Source organism: Solanum lycopersicum, chromosome 9, assembly GCF_036512215.1.
Source record: "Solanum lycopersicum chromosome 9, SLM_r2.1".
Taxonomy (NCBI): Eukaryota; Viridiplantae; Streptophyta; class Magnoliopsida; order Solanales; family Solanaceae; genus Solanum; species Solanum lycopersicum.
In genome coordinates this window covers 37,910,008-37,927,291 of record NC_090808.1, presented here as the reverse complement: position 1 = coordinate 37,927,291, position 17,284 = coordinate 37,910,008, and the positions used below count along the sequence as shown (strand labels likewise).

Genomic DNA, 17,284 nt, shown 5'->3' with positions numbered 1-17,284 from the left:
CTAAAACCTCAAATGCTAAACCTTGCATCATAATACTAGAAAAAACCTTAGTCAAAAACACAAAAACCCAGACATTAAACACTAAACCATACATTTTAAGCCTCACATCTTAAACCATAAACCCTAAATTCTAAAAAAAAACCTTAAACACTAACCCTAACCCTAACCACAAACTATTAACCCAAAATCCCATGCCCGAAATACCAAAACCCAAACATTAAACACTAAACAATAGATTTTAAACCAAAAATCCTAAACTCAATAAGCTAAAACCTAAAAAAGCACTAAACCTAACCTTAACCCTAACAATATCATTAACCCTAACCCTAAACCCTAAACACTAAAGCCAAAGCCCTAAAAAACAAAACCCTAAACCATATAACCTAAAAAACAACCTAAACCCTAACCCTAACAAAAATCCTAAACCCCAAGCAAAAAATACTAAAACCTAAACATTAAACACTAAACTGTTGATATTAAACCTCAAATTCTAAACCCTAAACCCAGAAACCTAGCCCTAACCCTAATCCTAACCATAACCTTAACCCTACCCTAACTCTAAACCATAAAACCGAAACCCTAAGCTCTAAATATCAAAACCCATACTTTAAATACTAAACCATAGATTTTAAACCTCAAATGCTAAAACCCCGAATCATAAACCAAAAAAAAAACTATACCCTAACCCAAATCCTAACTCTAACCCTTACCCTATACCATAAACCCTAAACCCTATGTCCAAAAAAACACAAAGTCCCAAATGCAAAACCCAAACACTAAACACTAAACCATAGATTTTAAACATCAAATCCTAAACCACAAACTCTAAAACCAAAAAAAAAACTAAACTCCAACCTTAACCCTAACACTAAACAAGTAACCTTAAACAATAAGCCCAAAGAACCTAAATCCGAATATTAAACAGTAAACAATAGATTTTAAACCAAAAATCGTAAATCCCAAAACCTAAAACCTAACCAAAAACCTAAACCCCAACCTAATCCTATCCCTAACCCTAACCCTAACCCTAACCCTATCTTAACCCTAACCCTATCTTAACCCTAACCCTAAAACTAAAACCCTAAATCCAAAGTACAAAATATCAAAATCCTTATATTTAACACTAAACTATAGATGTTACAACTTAAATACTTAACCCTATACCATAAAACCTAAAAAATAACTTAAACCCTAATCCTAACCCTAACCCAACCAAAAATCCTAAACCCCAAGCCCAAAATACCAAAACGCAATTAAACACTAAAACATTAATATTATGGTTTGAATTGGTGCATTCAACATGGGTATAAAATATTATACTAGAAGTTGACTCAGAGTTACTGATTAAATGGTTATTACTAAAGAATAAGCCTTCTTGGAGAATACAAAGGTTATTGCATGAACTTCCAACTCTTACTTATCAATGTAATTCTTTTTCTTGTGTGCATGTTTTACAGAGAGGCCAACTGTACAACAGACATATTATCCAAAAAGAGTTATAACTAGGACATTATACAACACTACTATACCTATAATCAACTTCCTCATGATGCCAAAGGAAACTATATACTGGAGAAAATGGGAGTTCAAAATTTCAAACAAAGGAAGACGAGGAGGATTAAACAACCTCCTTTACTATTTTCAAATTAATTCCTATAACATATAATGTATTATATAGGTATAGATTTTTGTATCTTGCGTGATATATTTTGTTACATGCAAAAATAAGTCTTGGAAAGGAAGTTGAAGCTACAGAATCAGCAAAGGAATGAGGAAAAATACATCAAAGATAGTAAATGAAGATTCTCAAGTTAAGCAAAGAAAATATACAAGTCTAGCAAGGAAATATCAAAATATTTATAGACTATAGATTTTGTATTGTTATTTGAATAGAAAATATTTGTAAAGCGAGAGTCTCCTTATTTATGTTTTCTTAGAAATTGTTTAGTATTTCTATAGATTACATCTCAATGTAAGAGGTTTAGTTGACTAACCTTAGTAGATAAGTTAAATTCACACTCACCATATGATAGAAAGTAAGGTTTATGCCCCCCTTCTTGTAGATTTTTGTTTCTATTAATGATAAGGCCTGGGGGTGCTGCTCAGCCCCTGACCCACCACAATGGTCGTTTTGGTAAAAAAAATAACCTCAAATCATAAACCCTAAACCCAAAAAGATAAAAAACCAAAATCCTAACACTAATAATTATCCTAACCTTAACTCTAAGCCATAAACCCAAAACCCTACCCTATGCCCAAAATATCAAAACCCAAACATTAAATAATAAACAATAGATTTTAAACCTCAAATACTAAACTCTGAACCATAAAACCTACAAAAAAAACTACACCCTAACCCTAACCCTAACTCTAACCCTAACCTTAACCATAAGCCTTAAACCCTAAACACTAAGCCCAAAATATAAAAACCCAAACATTAAACACTAAAATATTGATTTTAAATCTCAAACCCTAAACCACAAAATCTAGAACCTAAAAAAACCTAAAACCTAACCCTAAGACATTAACCCAAAACCCCAAGCCCAAAATACCAAAACCCGAACATTAAACAGTAAACCATAGATTTTAAACAAAAAATCCTTAACCCGTACAACCTAAAACTAAATAAAAAACTAAACCTTAACCTTAACCCTGTCCAAACACTAACACCTAACCCTAAACCTATTATTAATCCTATACCCTTCAAAGCTAAAAATACAAAAAACCTAACGTTAAACACTAAACAATAAATATTACAACTTAAATCCTTAACCCCAAAACCCTAAAACCTAAAAATAACCTAAACCCTAACCTAACTCTAATCTAAACCGTAACCATAACTTTAACCATAACCCTAAACAATTAACCCAAAACCCCAAGCCCAAAATACAAAGACCCAAACAATAAACACTAAACCATAGATTTCATACCAAAAGTCCTAAACCCCAAAACCAAAAACCTAAAAAAACACTAAACCGTAACTTTAACTCTATCCCGAACACGAACCCTAACCCGAACCCCATCCTTAACCCTAATATAAACCCTATACTCTTAACCCAATGACAAAAAAACCAAAACCCTAACATTGAACACTAAGCCATAGTTATTACAACTCAAATATTAAACCCAAACCCAAACCCTAAAACCTAAAAAGCAACTTAAACCCTAACCCTAAACCATTAACCCGACACTCCAAGCCCAAAAATACAAAAACCCAAATATTAAACACCAAACCATATATTTTAAAGCAAAAATCCTAAAATCCAAAACCTAAAACCTAAAAAAAACCTAAACCCTAACTCTAACACTATCCCTAACACTAACCCTATCCTTAACCTTAACGAAAAATCCAAAGCCCAAAATACCTAAACCCTCAAATTAAACACTAAACCATAGATGTTACAACTCAAATAACCTAAAACCCCAAAACTTAAAAAAAACCCTAAAACCTAACCCTAACCCTAACATTAACCCTAACACTAAATATACCATAAACCTTAAACCCAAAGCCCAAAATACGAAAACGTAAATATTAAACACTAAACAATAGATTTTGAACCTCAAATGCTAAACCTTGAATCAAAAAACCAAAAAAAAAAACTTAGTCCAAAATATAAAAACCCATAAATTAAATACTAAACCATACATTTAAAACCTCAAATCTAAACCACAAACCCTAAAAGCTATAAAAACATAAACCCTAACCTAAACCCTAACCCTAACCCTATCCTTAACCATAAAACAAGTGTATGCACTTTCCATTCAATTGGGTTTTGGTACTAATAACACTTCCAAGATTAAGGCAGCTTTGAAGGGAATTTACTGGAGCGAGCAACATGGATACAAGCGAGTTCTTTTTGAGGTTAATTCAGAATTATTAAGAAAATGGATCAATAATACAGTAACAAATCCTTGGAGAAAAAGGAAGGAAGTCTATACTATACAACTAATTGCAAGAAAACTTGAATTTTTCAAATGTAGTCACTTATATCGATAGGCCAATGTACCACAAGATTTACTATCAAAATGGAGTCATAGACATGACACTATATAAAAATTCTACACTTACATCAACTGGTGGGGTTAATAAAAGGAAGCTACATTTTTATGAAGCTTGGTATACAAAATTTTAGAAGAGAGAAACCTGAAAGGATTAAAGAGCCTCCTTGAAGAACTTACATACAATTTATTGTATTAGTTCAAATTCAATTGTATGTTCTAACATTGTTGTATTCTTAATTCTGTATGTAAATATAGTGTAGAATATAGTTAAGTTTGACATATTCAATTGTACGGGGAGACTCTCGGTTGTTTAGTTTATCGTATGCTAGATTTGTTTTAATATATATATATATATATATGTATATATATATATATATATTGTTAGGGTAAATGAACTAACCTTAGTAGGTTTGATCATTTTCCCATCATAGGTATGGTGGTAAGGTCAAGTCCCCCTTCGTGTAAAAACTTATTTTGGAAAATAATAAGGTCTGGGGATGTTGCTCAGTCCCTGACCCACCACAAGGATAGTTCCAAAAAAAAAACCAAAATACCACAACAAAAAAAATTATACACGAAATCATAGATTTTAAATCGAAAATCCTAAACCCCAAAACCTAAAACCTCAAAAATTACTAAATCTCATCTCCTTTGTGGACGTAGGTCGATTGACCGAACCACGTTAAAAAAATACTAAATCCTAACCTTAACTCTAACCATATTCTTAACCCTTACCCTAAATCCTAAACCTTAAACCCTAAACCCTAAACCCAAAGCCCAAATACCAAAACCCTAACACAGAACACTAAACCACAGATAATACAACTGAAATCCTTACCCCAAACCCTAAAACCTAAAAGACAACCTAAACCCTAACCCTAACCCAAACCCTACCATAAATCCTAAAATCCAAGCCTAACATACCAAAACCCAAACATTAAACACTAAGCCATTGATATTAAACCTAAATCCTAAACCCTAAACCCAAAAAACTAAAAACTAAAATAAAATTCTAATTATAATCCTAACCTTAACTCTAACCTTAACTCTAAACAATAAAACCCGAAACCCATAAGCCCAAAATACCAAATCCCAAACATTATTTACTAAACCGTATATTTTAAAGCTTAAATGCTAAACCCAAAATCATAAACGTAAAAAAACCTACACTCTAACCCTAAAACTAACCCTATACCCTAATCTAAATAAAAAGAAACAAAAATCCAAAAATTAAACACTGAACAACAAATTTTAAACAGAAAATCTTAAACCTCAAAACCTAAAAAACACACTAAACTCAATTCTAACCCTAAAACCTAAACCATAAACCCTAAGCCTAAAACACCAAAACCCTAACATTAAACACTAAACCTTAGATATTACAACCCAAATCCTTATGCTCAAACCCAAAAACCTAAAAAACAACCCAAACCCTAAATCTAACCCTAAACGTACCATAAATCCTAAACCTGAAGCCCAAAAAACAAAAATCCAAACATTAATAACTAAACCATTGATATTAAATCTCAAATCCTAAACCCTAAATCAAAAACAAAAATCCCAAAATACAAAAAGTCCAAACATTAAATATTAAACCATTGATTTTAAGCCTCAAGTGCTAAACCTTGAACCATAAACCTAAAAATAACCTACACGCTAACCCTAATCCTAACCCTAACTCTAACCATATTCTCTAAACCCTAAACCCTAAGACAAAAAAACCCTAAGTGCAAAATAAAAAATCCCAAATATCAAACACTTAACCTTAGATTTTAAACCTCAATTCCTAAACCAAATATCCTAAAACCAAAAAGTAACCTATAACCTAACCCTAACACTAAATTTAACCTTAAACCTTACCATAACCCTAAACAATTAACGCAAAAAATTAACCCCAAAATACCTAAACCAAAACATTAAACACTAAACAATAGGTTTTAAATGAAAAATCCTAAACCCCAAAACCTAAAACCTATTAAAAATCTAATCCCTAACCCTCACCCTATCCCTAAAATGAACCCAAACACTAAACCTATCCTTAACCCTAACCCTAACCTAAACACTAAATCCTAAATATTAAGCACAAACTACCAAATCACTAGCATTTAACACTAAACCATATATTTACAACTCAAATTCTTAACCCCAAACCGTAAAGCCTAAAAACCAACCTAAACCCTAACCTTAACTCTAACTCTACCATAAATCCTAAATCCCAAGCCCAAAATACAAAAATCCAAACATTAATCATTAAACCATTGATATAAAATATCAAATCCTAAATCCTAAACCCAAAAAACTTGAAAAAAACCAAAACCCTAAACCTAATCTTAATTCTAACCCTAACACTAAACCCTAAACCCTAAACCCTAAACCCTAAAACCTAAACCCTCTTCAAACAGTAGAGATATTTCAGAGAAGAAGAAAAAACGATGAGTGGAATATCGCAAGACTGGGAGCCGGTAGTTATCAGGAAGAAGGCGCCTACCTCCGCCGCTCGCAAGGATGAGAAGGCCGTTAACGCCGCCCGTCGCTCCGGCGCCGAGATCGAAACCGTGAAGAAGTCTAATGCGGGCTCAAATAGGGCTGCCTCTAGTAGTACATCATTGAACACTAGGAAACTTGATGAAGACACCGAGAACTTGTCTCATGAAAAGGTACCAACTGAACTGAAGAAAGCTATCATGCAAGCACGACAAGACAAAAAGCTGACTCAGTCTCAACTTGCTCAATTGACAAATGAGAAGCCACAGATCATCCAAGAATACGAATCAGGAAAGACAATTCCAAACCAACAAATAATCTCAAAACTGGAGAGAGCTCTTGGAGCGAAACTTCGAGGAAAGAAATAAAATAAAGTGTGAGCGCACAATTGAGCCTTATGGATTGTCACTGTCTGTTTGAATCCAAAATTTAGTCATGTACACAAACTTTTCTTTAATCATTGGCTATGTTTTTGCTTCGTTATGCCTGGATTGATGTATACTGTTTTCTCTGTTGAATTAGCTGTTTCTTCTGTGGAAATTTTGAACTCTCTCTTTTACAGAACCTTTTTTCTGCTTAAAAAAAAAACCTAAACCCTAAGCAAAAAATATCAAAACCCAAACATTAAATACTAAACCATATATTTTTAAACTCAAATGAGAAAACCTGAACCATAATACCTAAAAAAATTATATCCTAACCCTAACATTAACTCTAAACCCTAAATCGTAAGTCCATGAAAAAAACCCTAAGTTCAAATAACGAAAACACAAACATTAAACACTAAACAATTGATTTTAAATCTCAAATCCTAAACCAAAAATTCTAAACCGTAAATAAACTTAAACCCTAACCATAACCTAAACCATATCCCTAACCCAAACCGTAACCCTAACCTTATCCCTAACCCTATCCTAAACTAATAACCCAAAACCCCAAAATACAAAAACCAAAAACATTAAACACTAAAACATAGATTTTAAATAAAAAATCCTAAACCCCAAAACCTAAAACCAAAAAAACCCTAACCCTATCCCTAACAAATATCCTAACACTAACCCTATCCTTAACCCTAACCCTAAGCTCAATACCCTAAACTCAAACGAAAAAAATACCAAAACTTTAACGTTAAACACTAAAACATATATATTACAACTCAAATCCTTAACGCCAAACCCCAAAACCTAAAAACAGCCTAAACCTTAACCTGAACCTTAAAATCAACCTAACCTTAACCCTACAATAAACCCTAAACTCCAAGCCCAAAATACCAAAACTAAACCAATAAACAATATACTATTGGTATTAATCCTCAAATTTTACACCCTAAACCTAAAAAACTAAAAGAACCCAAAACTCTAACCCTAACCTTGACCCTAATCATAACCCTACCCTAATTCTATACAATAAACCCAAAACCCTAAGCCCAAAATACCAAAACTCAAACATTAGGTACTAAACAATAGATTTTAAACCTCTAATGCTTTACAAAAAAACATACATTAAACACTAAACCATAGATTTTAAACCTCAAATCCTAAACCACATACCCTAAAACCTAAATAAACCTAAACCCTAACCCAAACAAAATCCTAACACTATCCTGAACCCTAACCCTAAACCTTGTACCCTAAACTTAAAGTCCAAAATACCAAAAACATAACATTGATCACTAAACCATAGATATTACAACTCAAATCCTTAACCTAAACCCTAAAACTTAAAAAAACCTAAACCCTAACTCAACCTTAGATCATTAACTCAACAACCTAAGCCCAATATACAAATGCCCAAATATTAAACACTAAACCATAGATTTTATACTAAAAGCCCTAAACCCCAAAATATTAAACTAAAAAACTAAACCCTAACCCTACCTTAAACGTTAACCCTAAACCCAATCTCAATACACCAAAACCCTAACATTAAACTCTAAACAATAGATATTACAACTTAAATAGCCCCAAACCCTAAATGTTAAAATACAACCTAAAACCTAACCCTAACCCTAACCCTAACATTAACCCTAACACTAACCTTACCATAAACCCTGAACCCAAAGCCCGAAATACAAAAACCAAAATATTAAGCACTAAACTCTGAATTATAAAGCCTAAAAAGAGCCAATACCCTAAACCTAAACCCTAAGTCCAAAATAAACCTTAGTCCGCAATACAAAAACCTAGACATTAAATACTAAACCATAGATTTTCAACCTCAAATCCTAAACCACAATCCCTAAAACCTAAAAAAGACCTAAACCCTAATCCTAAAACCCATACCCTAACCCGAAATCATTAACCCAAAACCCCAACACCCAAAATACCAAAACCCAAACATTAAACACTAAACAAAAGATTATAAACCAATAATCCGAAACCCCAAAATTTAAAACCTAAACAAAACACTTAACCTAGCCCTAACCCCATATCTAACACGAACCCTAACCCTAAACCTATTTTTAATCCTAACCGTAAACCAGAAGTCCAAAGTACTAAAATCCTAACATTGAACACTAAACCATAGATATACAACTCAAATACTTAACCCTAAACCATAAAACCTAAAAAACAAGTTAAACCCTAATACTAACCCTAACTCTACCATAAATCGTAAACCCCAAGATGAAAAACCCAAAATCCAAATATTAAACTCTAAACCATTGATATTAAACCTCAAATCCTAAACAGTAAACCCAAAAATTTAAGAAAACCCTAAACCCTAACACTAACCCTAACCTTAATGTTTACCCTAAGCCTAATCCTAAACCCTATATCCAAACTCCTAAGCCCAAAATACAAAAACCCAAATATTAAATACTAAACAATATATTTTAAACCTCAAATGCTAAACCATGAACTATACAACCTAAAAATAGCCTACATTCTGAACCTTAATCCTAACCCTAACCCTAACCCTAAACACTAAACCCTAAATCCAAAATACAAAAACCCAAACATTAAAACATAATCCATTGACTTTAAACCTCAAATCCTAAACCTGAATCCCTAAAACGTAACAAAAACTACAATTTGACCCTAACCATAACACTAATCGTAACCGTACTCTAACCCTAAACTATTAACCCAAAACATTAAGCCCAAAATATCTAAACCTAAACATTAAACACTAAACCGTAGATTTTAAACATAGATCCTAAAACCCTAATCCTAAAACTAAAAAACCCCTAAAGAATAACTTATTCGTAACACAAACCCTAACCCTATCCCTAACATGAACCCTAACCTAGTACTATCCTTAACCCTAATCCTAAACCATAAAACCTAAATCCAAAGCACAAAATACAAAAAAACTAACTTTTAAAACTAAACCATATATATTACAACTCAAATCCTTAACCTCAAACCCTAAATCCTAACCCTAACTCTACCATAAATCCTAAACCCCAAGCCCAAAATGCTAAAATCCAAACATTAAAAACTAAACCGTTGATATTAAACCTCAATTCCTAGTCCCTAAACCCAAAACCTAAAAAAACCCAAAACCATAACCCTAAGCCTAACCCTAGACTTAACCCTAACCCTAATTCTGAACCATAAACATAAAACCCTAAGCACAAAATATCAAAACCCATACATTTAATACTAAACAATAGATTTAAACCTCAAAAGCTAAACTCGAAACCATAAAAACTAAAAACAACATGCACACTAACCCCAATCCTAACTCTAAACTCTACACCCTAAGTCAAGAAAAAAAACCTATGTCGAAAATACAAAAATCAAACCATTAAACACTAAACCAGTGATTTTAAATTTCAAATCATATACAACAAACCTTAAACCGTAAAAAAATGTAAACTTTAACCCTAACCTAAACCCTAACCCTAACCCTAGACCTAACCCTATCCTTAACCCTAACCCTAACCATAACCATTAACTTGAAACCCCAAACCTAAATACCAAAACCTAAACATTAACGATTAAACAATAGATTTTAAACCAAAAATCCTAAACCAAAAAACCTAAAACATAAAAAAACCCCTGAACCCCATCCCTAACACAAATCCTAACACTAACCCTATCCTTAAACCTTAACCCTAAATTATATATCCTAAACTCAAATGCGAAAATATCAAAACACTAACGTTAAACACTAAACCATAGATATATAAACTCAAATCCTTAACCCCGAACCCTAAAACATAAAAAAAACCTAAACCCTAACCTTAACCCTAATGTCAACCTAAACCTAACCCTACCATAAGCCCTAAATCGCAATCCCAAATTACCAAAACTAAAACCATAAACAATAAACCATTGATATTAAACCTCAAATTTTATACCCTTAACACAAAAGTCTAAAAGAACAAAAAACTCTAACCATAACCTTAACCCTAATGTTAACCCTAACCCTAAATCTAAATTACAAACCCAAAACCCTAAGCCAAAAATACCAAAACCCAAACATTAAATACTAAATAATAGATTTTAAACCTCTAATGCTATACGAAAGAGCAGACATTAAATACTGAACATATATTTTAAACATTAAATCCTAAACCACATACCCTGAAACCTAAAAATATCTAAACCCTAAGCCTAAGCCTAACCCAAATCCTAACTCTAACCATATCCTTAACCCTAACCCAAAACCATGAACCCTAAACTTAGAGTCCAAAAATACCAAAACCATAACATAGAACACTAAACCATAAATATAAAACCTCAAATCCTTAACCCAAATAGTAAAACTTAAACCATTGAACCCAAACCCTAAGCCAAAAATACCAAAACCCAGATATTAAACACTAAACCATATATTTTATACCAAAAGTCCTAAACCCCAAAACGTAAACCCTAACCCTAACTCTAACCCTATCTTTAACCTTAACTCTAAACCCAATCCGAAAATACCAAAACCCTAACATTAATCACTAAACCATAGATATTACTACTCGAATTTCCCCAAACCCTAAAACATAAAATACAACCTAAAACCTAACTCTAACCTTAATATTAACCCTACCATAAACCCTAAACCCAAATATTAAACACTAAACTATGAATTTTAAAACCCAAAAATAACTAACACCCTAAAACTAAACCCTAAGTCTAAAATGAACCTTAGTCTAAAATACCAAAACTGAGACATTAAATACTAAACCACAGATTTTAAACCTCAAATCTAAACCACAATCCCTAATACCGAAGAAAAACCTAAATCTTAAACCTAATCCTAACCCAAAATGATTAACCAAAAACCCCAATCCCAAAATACAGAAACCCATACATTAAACACCAAACAAAAGATTTTCAACTAAAAATTCTAAAACCCGAAATATAAATCCTATCAAAAACACAAAACCTAACACTAACCTTGTCCCTTACTTGAACCCTAACTCTAACCCTATCTTTAACCCAAAGCCCAAAGTACCAAAACCCTAACATTACACACTAAATTATAGATACTAAAACTCAAATTATTATCCCAAAACCCTAAAACCTGAACCTAACCCTACCATAAATCCTAAACCCCAAGACTAAAATACTAAAATCCAAACATTAAACACTAAACCATAGATTTTAAACAAATAATCCTAAACTGCAAAACCTAAACCCAAGAAAACCCTAAACCCTAACCTTATCCCTAACATGAACCCTAACCCTTTCCCTAACATGAATCCGAACCCTAACACTATCCTTAACACCTAACCCTAAACGCTAAACCCTACATCCAAAGCAGTAAATACCAAAACTCTTACTTTTAAAACTAAACCATAGATATTACCACTCAAATCCTTATCCTTAAACCCTTAAACCTAAAAACAACCTAAACCCTAACCCTACCATAAAGCCTAAAACCCAAGCCCTAAATACAAAAACGCAAACAGTAAACACTAAACCATTAATATTAATCCTCAAATCCTAAAATCTACCTCTAAACCATAAACCTAAAACTCTAAGCCCAAAATATTAAAAAAGCCAAATTAGCTCTATCTCTAATTTATATCTTTAAAACAATCTATCTCTAACGTTACATTTTTCAAGCGTTACTAACGAATAGTAATGGCTAGTTTCGAAATATCAATCATGGCGTGGGAGCCTCCACTGGCGAATCTCTGATCTCTAGACCAGCCCTAGAAAGGGTGCTTGGAGGAAACGAACCCATCTATAGTTAATTCCACATCTAATTCTACGAATAACTATAGGAAATCCAAAGCTCATGGTGAGACAAACAGTGAAGGTCTCAGAGGGAAGAATATGGGAACAGCAATAATATTCATGCATATTCAATAGGTGTCATCAGGATTCTAGTTGATTAAGCTACATAATAATCATTTGTTGAGAAACTATGAAAAATCAAAAAGAAAAAATGAATGTGAGAAGTATGGGAATATCGCGACTGAAGATCATGAAGGTAAATTGTAACTCGATAAACTTCCCAGCAAAATAGAGAAGAAATAATTACTGGGTTGATTCACAAGGGGAAGATGTTCACCTTACAACAATATCAAGTGAAACAGACCTAAAATTAGTGGTAACAAGAACACCAGTGGTAAAAAGGCCAGTCGAATGAACAGTGTTACCAGCGAGGCTAATACAACTATTGGTACATTAAATGAAGGTAATTAGAAAGAGAAAAATGAACATGTAAATAAAGAAAAGAGCATTAAAGAAAGAAATCACAGCAAAGAAACCATAGATGCAAGCTTAGCCTCTACGCTGCCACATAGCAAGGTCATAGTTCATGAACATGACAATATCAAAGTGGATAGTTCTGCAAGCTGCTCATTCACATTCAATCCTAAAGCTACAGATGTGCAACGACAAAAGCATCAAAGAACTCTCAAGGAGCAAGCAAGGCAGGCAAATTAACTAGGTAACACACTTAACTAAATCTCTAATGGCAATTATATTAGTAAGGAAGTTAACAATGGCCATGAGAATGAAAATGCTATGGGAAAGTCAGCTGGGAGGAGTAGAATACATGAACAAGGGGAGTGAAATATCTCAAAGGAATACCAACAGGAAGGGGACTACTATGAGAAAGAAAATACCAATGTAGTCTTGGAAGGTAATATTAGTTTTGAAGGTATGGGTAAAATGGCTAAGAGTGATAGAAACAATGGGAGAAAAATAAGAACATTGAGGAAATGAATCAAGATCTAAACCAGCAGGATGATCAATAGGTCAACAGAAGGAAAATCAATATTATAGAGAGTTTCCTACGATTTCTGGCAATTTTGAAAAAAGAGGTCATAATGTTCAAAATCAAAACCCAAATGTTCCTAACCCAATTAATAGATCTTTTAGTAGCAGTAAAAATATCCTTGTTACAAAACAAGACAAGGTACATGAACCAGCTCCTTATACTGTTATCCAAACTCTGGCTGCAAGATTGAGGCACATACACGCTACTCAAGCTCCTACTGTGGTGTTGAGAACTACTCGTAAACAAACTAACAAGCAGGGGAAGCCTACTGTGATCTTTGATATGCATGATAACATGCATACTTTGACTATGGAGTGTAAGTACCCTTTAGTTGGGAAACTTAGTACTACCATGCCTAAAGTGCAGCTGATCAGGAATGAGTTGGACTACAACACTATCTCGACTCTACAAAGGATGACCATTGAAGGAAAATTGATGAGAATACAAGCATGGACACAGTTCTTTACACCTGAGGAAGAGACTCCTATTGTGCCAGTCGGGATTTTGCATCCTTAATTGCCATGGCACTGCTACAAGAAACCTTTTCTTACTCCATTGTTGGAATTTGTTAATAAAGATTTTTTACCTAGATACTGCTTCTATCAAAAGGTCTAGGGTAGGAACGGACAAAGTTAAAATGGAAATTGATTTGAATAAGCCAAGACCTAGACATGTTTGGATAGGATTAGATCCTGAAGATGATACTATTGGATTCTGGCAACCTGTGGAATTTGAGAATGTTCCCCCATATTGTGAATATTGTAAACATCAGAGGCATGATATGGATGAATGTAAATATAAATTGAGGTATGGAGAGTACAAACAAAGGAATGAAAAAGAACGGGAGAAAAAGAACAGAAACAAAGACTCCAACAAAGCAAAGGAACAAGAAGATATAAAAAATAAAAGTAAAGAAAATAGAGAGAAACAACAACAAGGTATGGATAATAACAGGAAAAAACAAGCAGAGCAGCAAAAGGAGAAGGAATGGAAAACTTAAAAAGGAAGAATACAATACCACAAGATCAAGAAACCTCAAAGACTGACTGGAGACCTACTGCATTAAACCTGATTATTAAGGAAGATCACCAAGCAGGTATAAACACTAACTCTCATCTGTTATCTTTTACTAATCTTGAAATGCAGGAGGATCATAATGCATCAGGAGGGGATAAAGAAAACAAAAATCGAAGAATGGGAGATTCCCTTAACAAGAAAATAAAAGAAAACACTGCAACAATACATGAAAGGAACAGAAGTAAAGGATTTCAACTCAAGGAGCAGATTAGAAAAAGGGCAGACCAGCAAAAGAAACTTCAACAAAAGGAAGGGAAATAAACAATGCATGTATCATAGTTGAGAACCTTACTAATACCGAATTAGATATCTCTGTTTATAGGTTGGTTGTAGCTGTGTGAGGTAAGGAAGGGGGTTTTCAGGAGAACACTATAAACATTCAGGAAGGGGTAACCAAAGGGGGAAACATACCAAATGATAGGCAAGTGGAGGATGATATATAACAAAACTATGATTATAGAGATCCCAATAGTAGGAAAAAGCAACATAAAGAGAATGTACAAAAAATATAGGAAAAGGAGAAATACAGGGATAAAATGCTCAAAATCAACAAAGAAGAGGACACAAAAATCAGGAAGAATCAAAATAAAGAAAACAAGGAAAACAAAATATAGATCAGTAGTAACAAAGATATTGTGGAAAATACCCCTAGAAGTAAAAACAAGTCAAGCAAGCAGAAATGGGATGCATCAAAGACAAACAACAAGGTCAGATCAATAACTCAGATTAAACTAGAATACTAACCCTCCCTCCTAGAGCACCACCTAATAAAGATTATGTAAAATGCCAAGTCAATATTGCCCCTCTAATTGATGAATATGAAGTTATCAATTGAGATGATGAGGTTAAAAGAAATGATCAATATGGCCATGCAATTGATGATGATGATGAGACTAGTGATTTTCTGATAATAGAATTTAGCCCTCAAAATGACAAGGATTTGGAGAAGGAAGTTCAACAAGTGACACAACAAGGTTTATCTCCAAAAAGATTGAAAGATGAGAAGTTTCATTTACAAAAACAAGACATTAAAACTGTCACTGCAAGTAGACCAAATAGAAGACTTTTCTTGTCTACAGGTTCCCAATAATTAGTACAATTGTTTGGAGTGTGAGATCTATCAACACATAGTGAGTCATGGAAAGAATCAAAATTTTCCAAAAGATGTATCACCTTGACATTATTGGTATTCTTGAACCTGTTGCAGATAGTAGTAGTGTCATGATCTTTAAAAATCAGCTAGCCATGGATAATGCTATAGCCAATTGTAATGGTGAAATCTAACTATTTTGAAATGGGGATGTAGACTGTATGGTGAAGGATCAAGATGATAAACAAATCACTTGTGATCTCAGCCACAATGAGGTTGAAAAGCAGTTCACCATGACTTTTGTCGATACCAAATGTAAAAAGTATCTTAGAAGACATCTTTAGGATAAAATAATCCTTCAGGCTGCGGTCTTGGTGCTCTGTGGGTGATTAAAATGTTATAACCTCCACTTAAGAAACATTAGGGGGAATCCCTTACAATATTAGGAAAAAAAATTGATTTCATTTCCATCGTAGAAGCCTCTGACCTGATTGACATGGGCTTCATTAGTCAAAAATACAGTTGGTCCAATAATAGGGGAATTAATCAGAGGATCTGGGCTTAACAGAGGGTTGATAAATAATAATTGTCTTGAAGCTATGCCTCAAACTACTATGGTCCACCTTCCTTCGACTCGTTCTTGACCATTGTCAGTTGTTGTTCGAGATCACTAACAATGAAGGGAGCCACACCAAATATTTAAAATTCCTTAACTATTGGGTGGAGATTTCTAACATTCTAGGTATTGTGAAAGCTTGTTGGGATAGGGAGGTGAATGGAAGTAGTATGTAGAGATTTCACCAGAAAATGAAAAGGCTCTTTAATACACTAAGTAAATAGTCCAAAGAGGAATTTGGGAACATTTTCTAGATTGTTAGTGAGTTTGAAGGAAAATTTAAAGAGTCTAAGGAGAAGTTGATTCAAAAAAGTAGTGTTACCAATAGAGAGAATCTTCATGATAATAATGCCAAGTACATTAGATATCTCAAGTTGGAGGGTACTATCATGAAACAGATATCTCAGCTCCATTGGTTCAAAGATTGTGATACTAACTCCAAATTCTTCCATTCCTCAATAAGGGGAAGAAGGAAAAGGCTTTTCATTCAAAGGATCCTTGAAAATGAGGAATGGATTCAAGGAGATGAAAACATAGGTAAGGTTGCATGTGAATACTTTCAGGAGTTGTTTACAAGGGAGACTAAAGGTATCAACGAGACAAACCTAGAATGCATCCCTAAAATGGTTACTCAAGAACATAATGACAGACTTACTTCTCAACCTACTATGAATGAACTTCAAGAAGTGATCTTAGCTATGAAGCCCAACTCTGCAGTAGGGCCTGATGGTTTCAATGGGTATTTTTTTCAAAAATGTTGGCACATTATCATGACTTGATGAAAGTGGTATTAGCTTTTTCCAGTGGCCATGATATCCTCAAGTATTTTTCATATTCTT

The 17,284-nt window shown here is 33.5% G+C and overlaps 1 protein-coding gene across 1 annotated transcript; it reads left to right on the top strand.

The window, feature by feature from the left end:
- The first annotated feature begins 6,382 nt into the window (after positions 1–6,382).
- On the top strand, positions 6,383–7,050 carry LOC101251415 (multiprotein-bridging factor 1b-like). The gene has a single exon (XM_004246968.5). The coding sequence runs from the start codon at positions 6,435–6,437 to the stop codon at positions 6,852–6,854; it is 420 nt and encodes a 139-aa protein (XP_004247016.1). The 5' UTR covers positions 6,383–6,434; the 3' UTR covers positions 6,855–7,050.
- Positions 7,051–17,284: the final 10,234 nt, after the last annotated feature.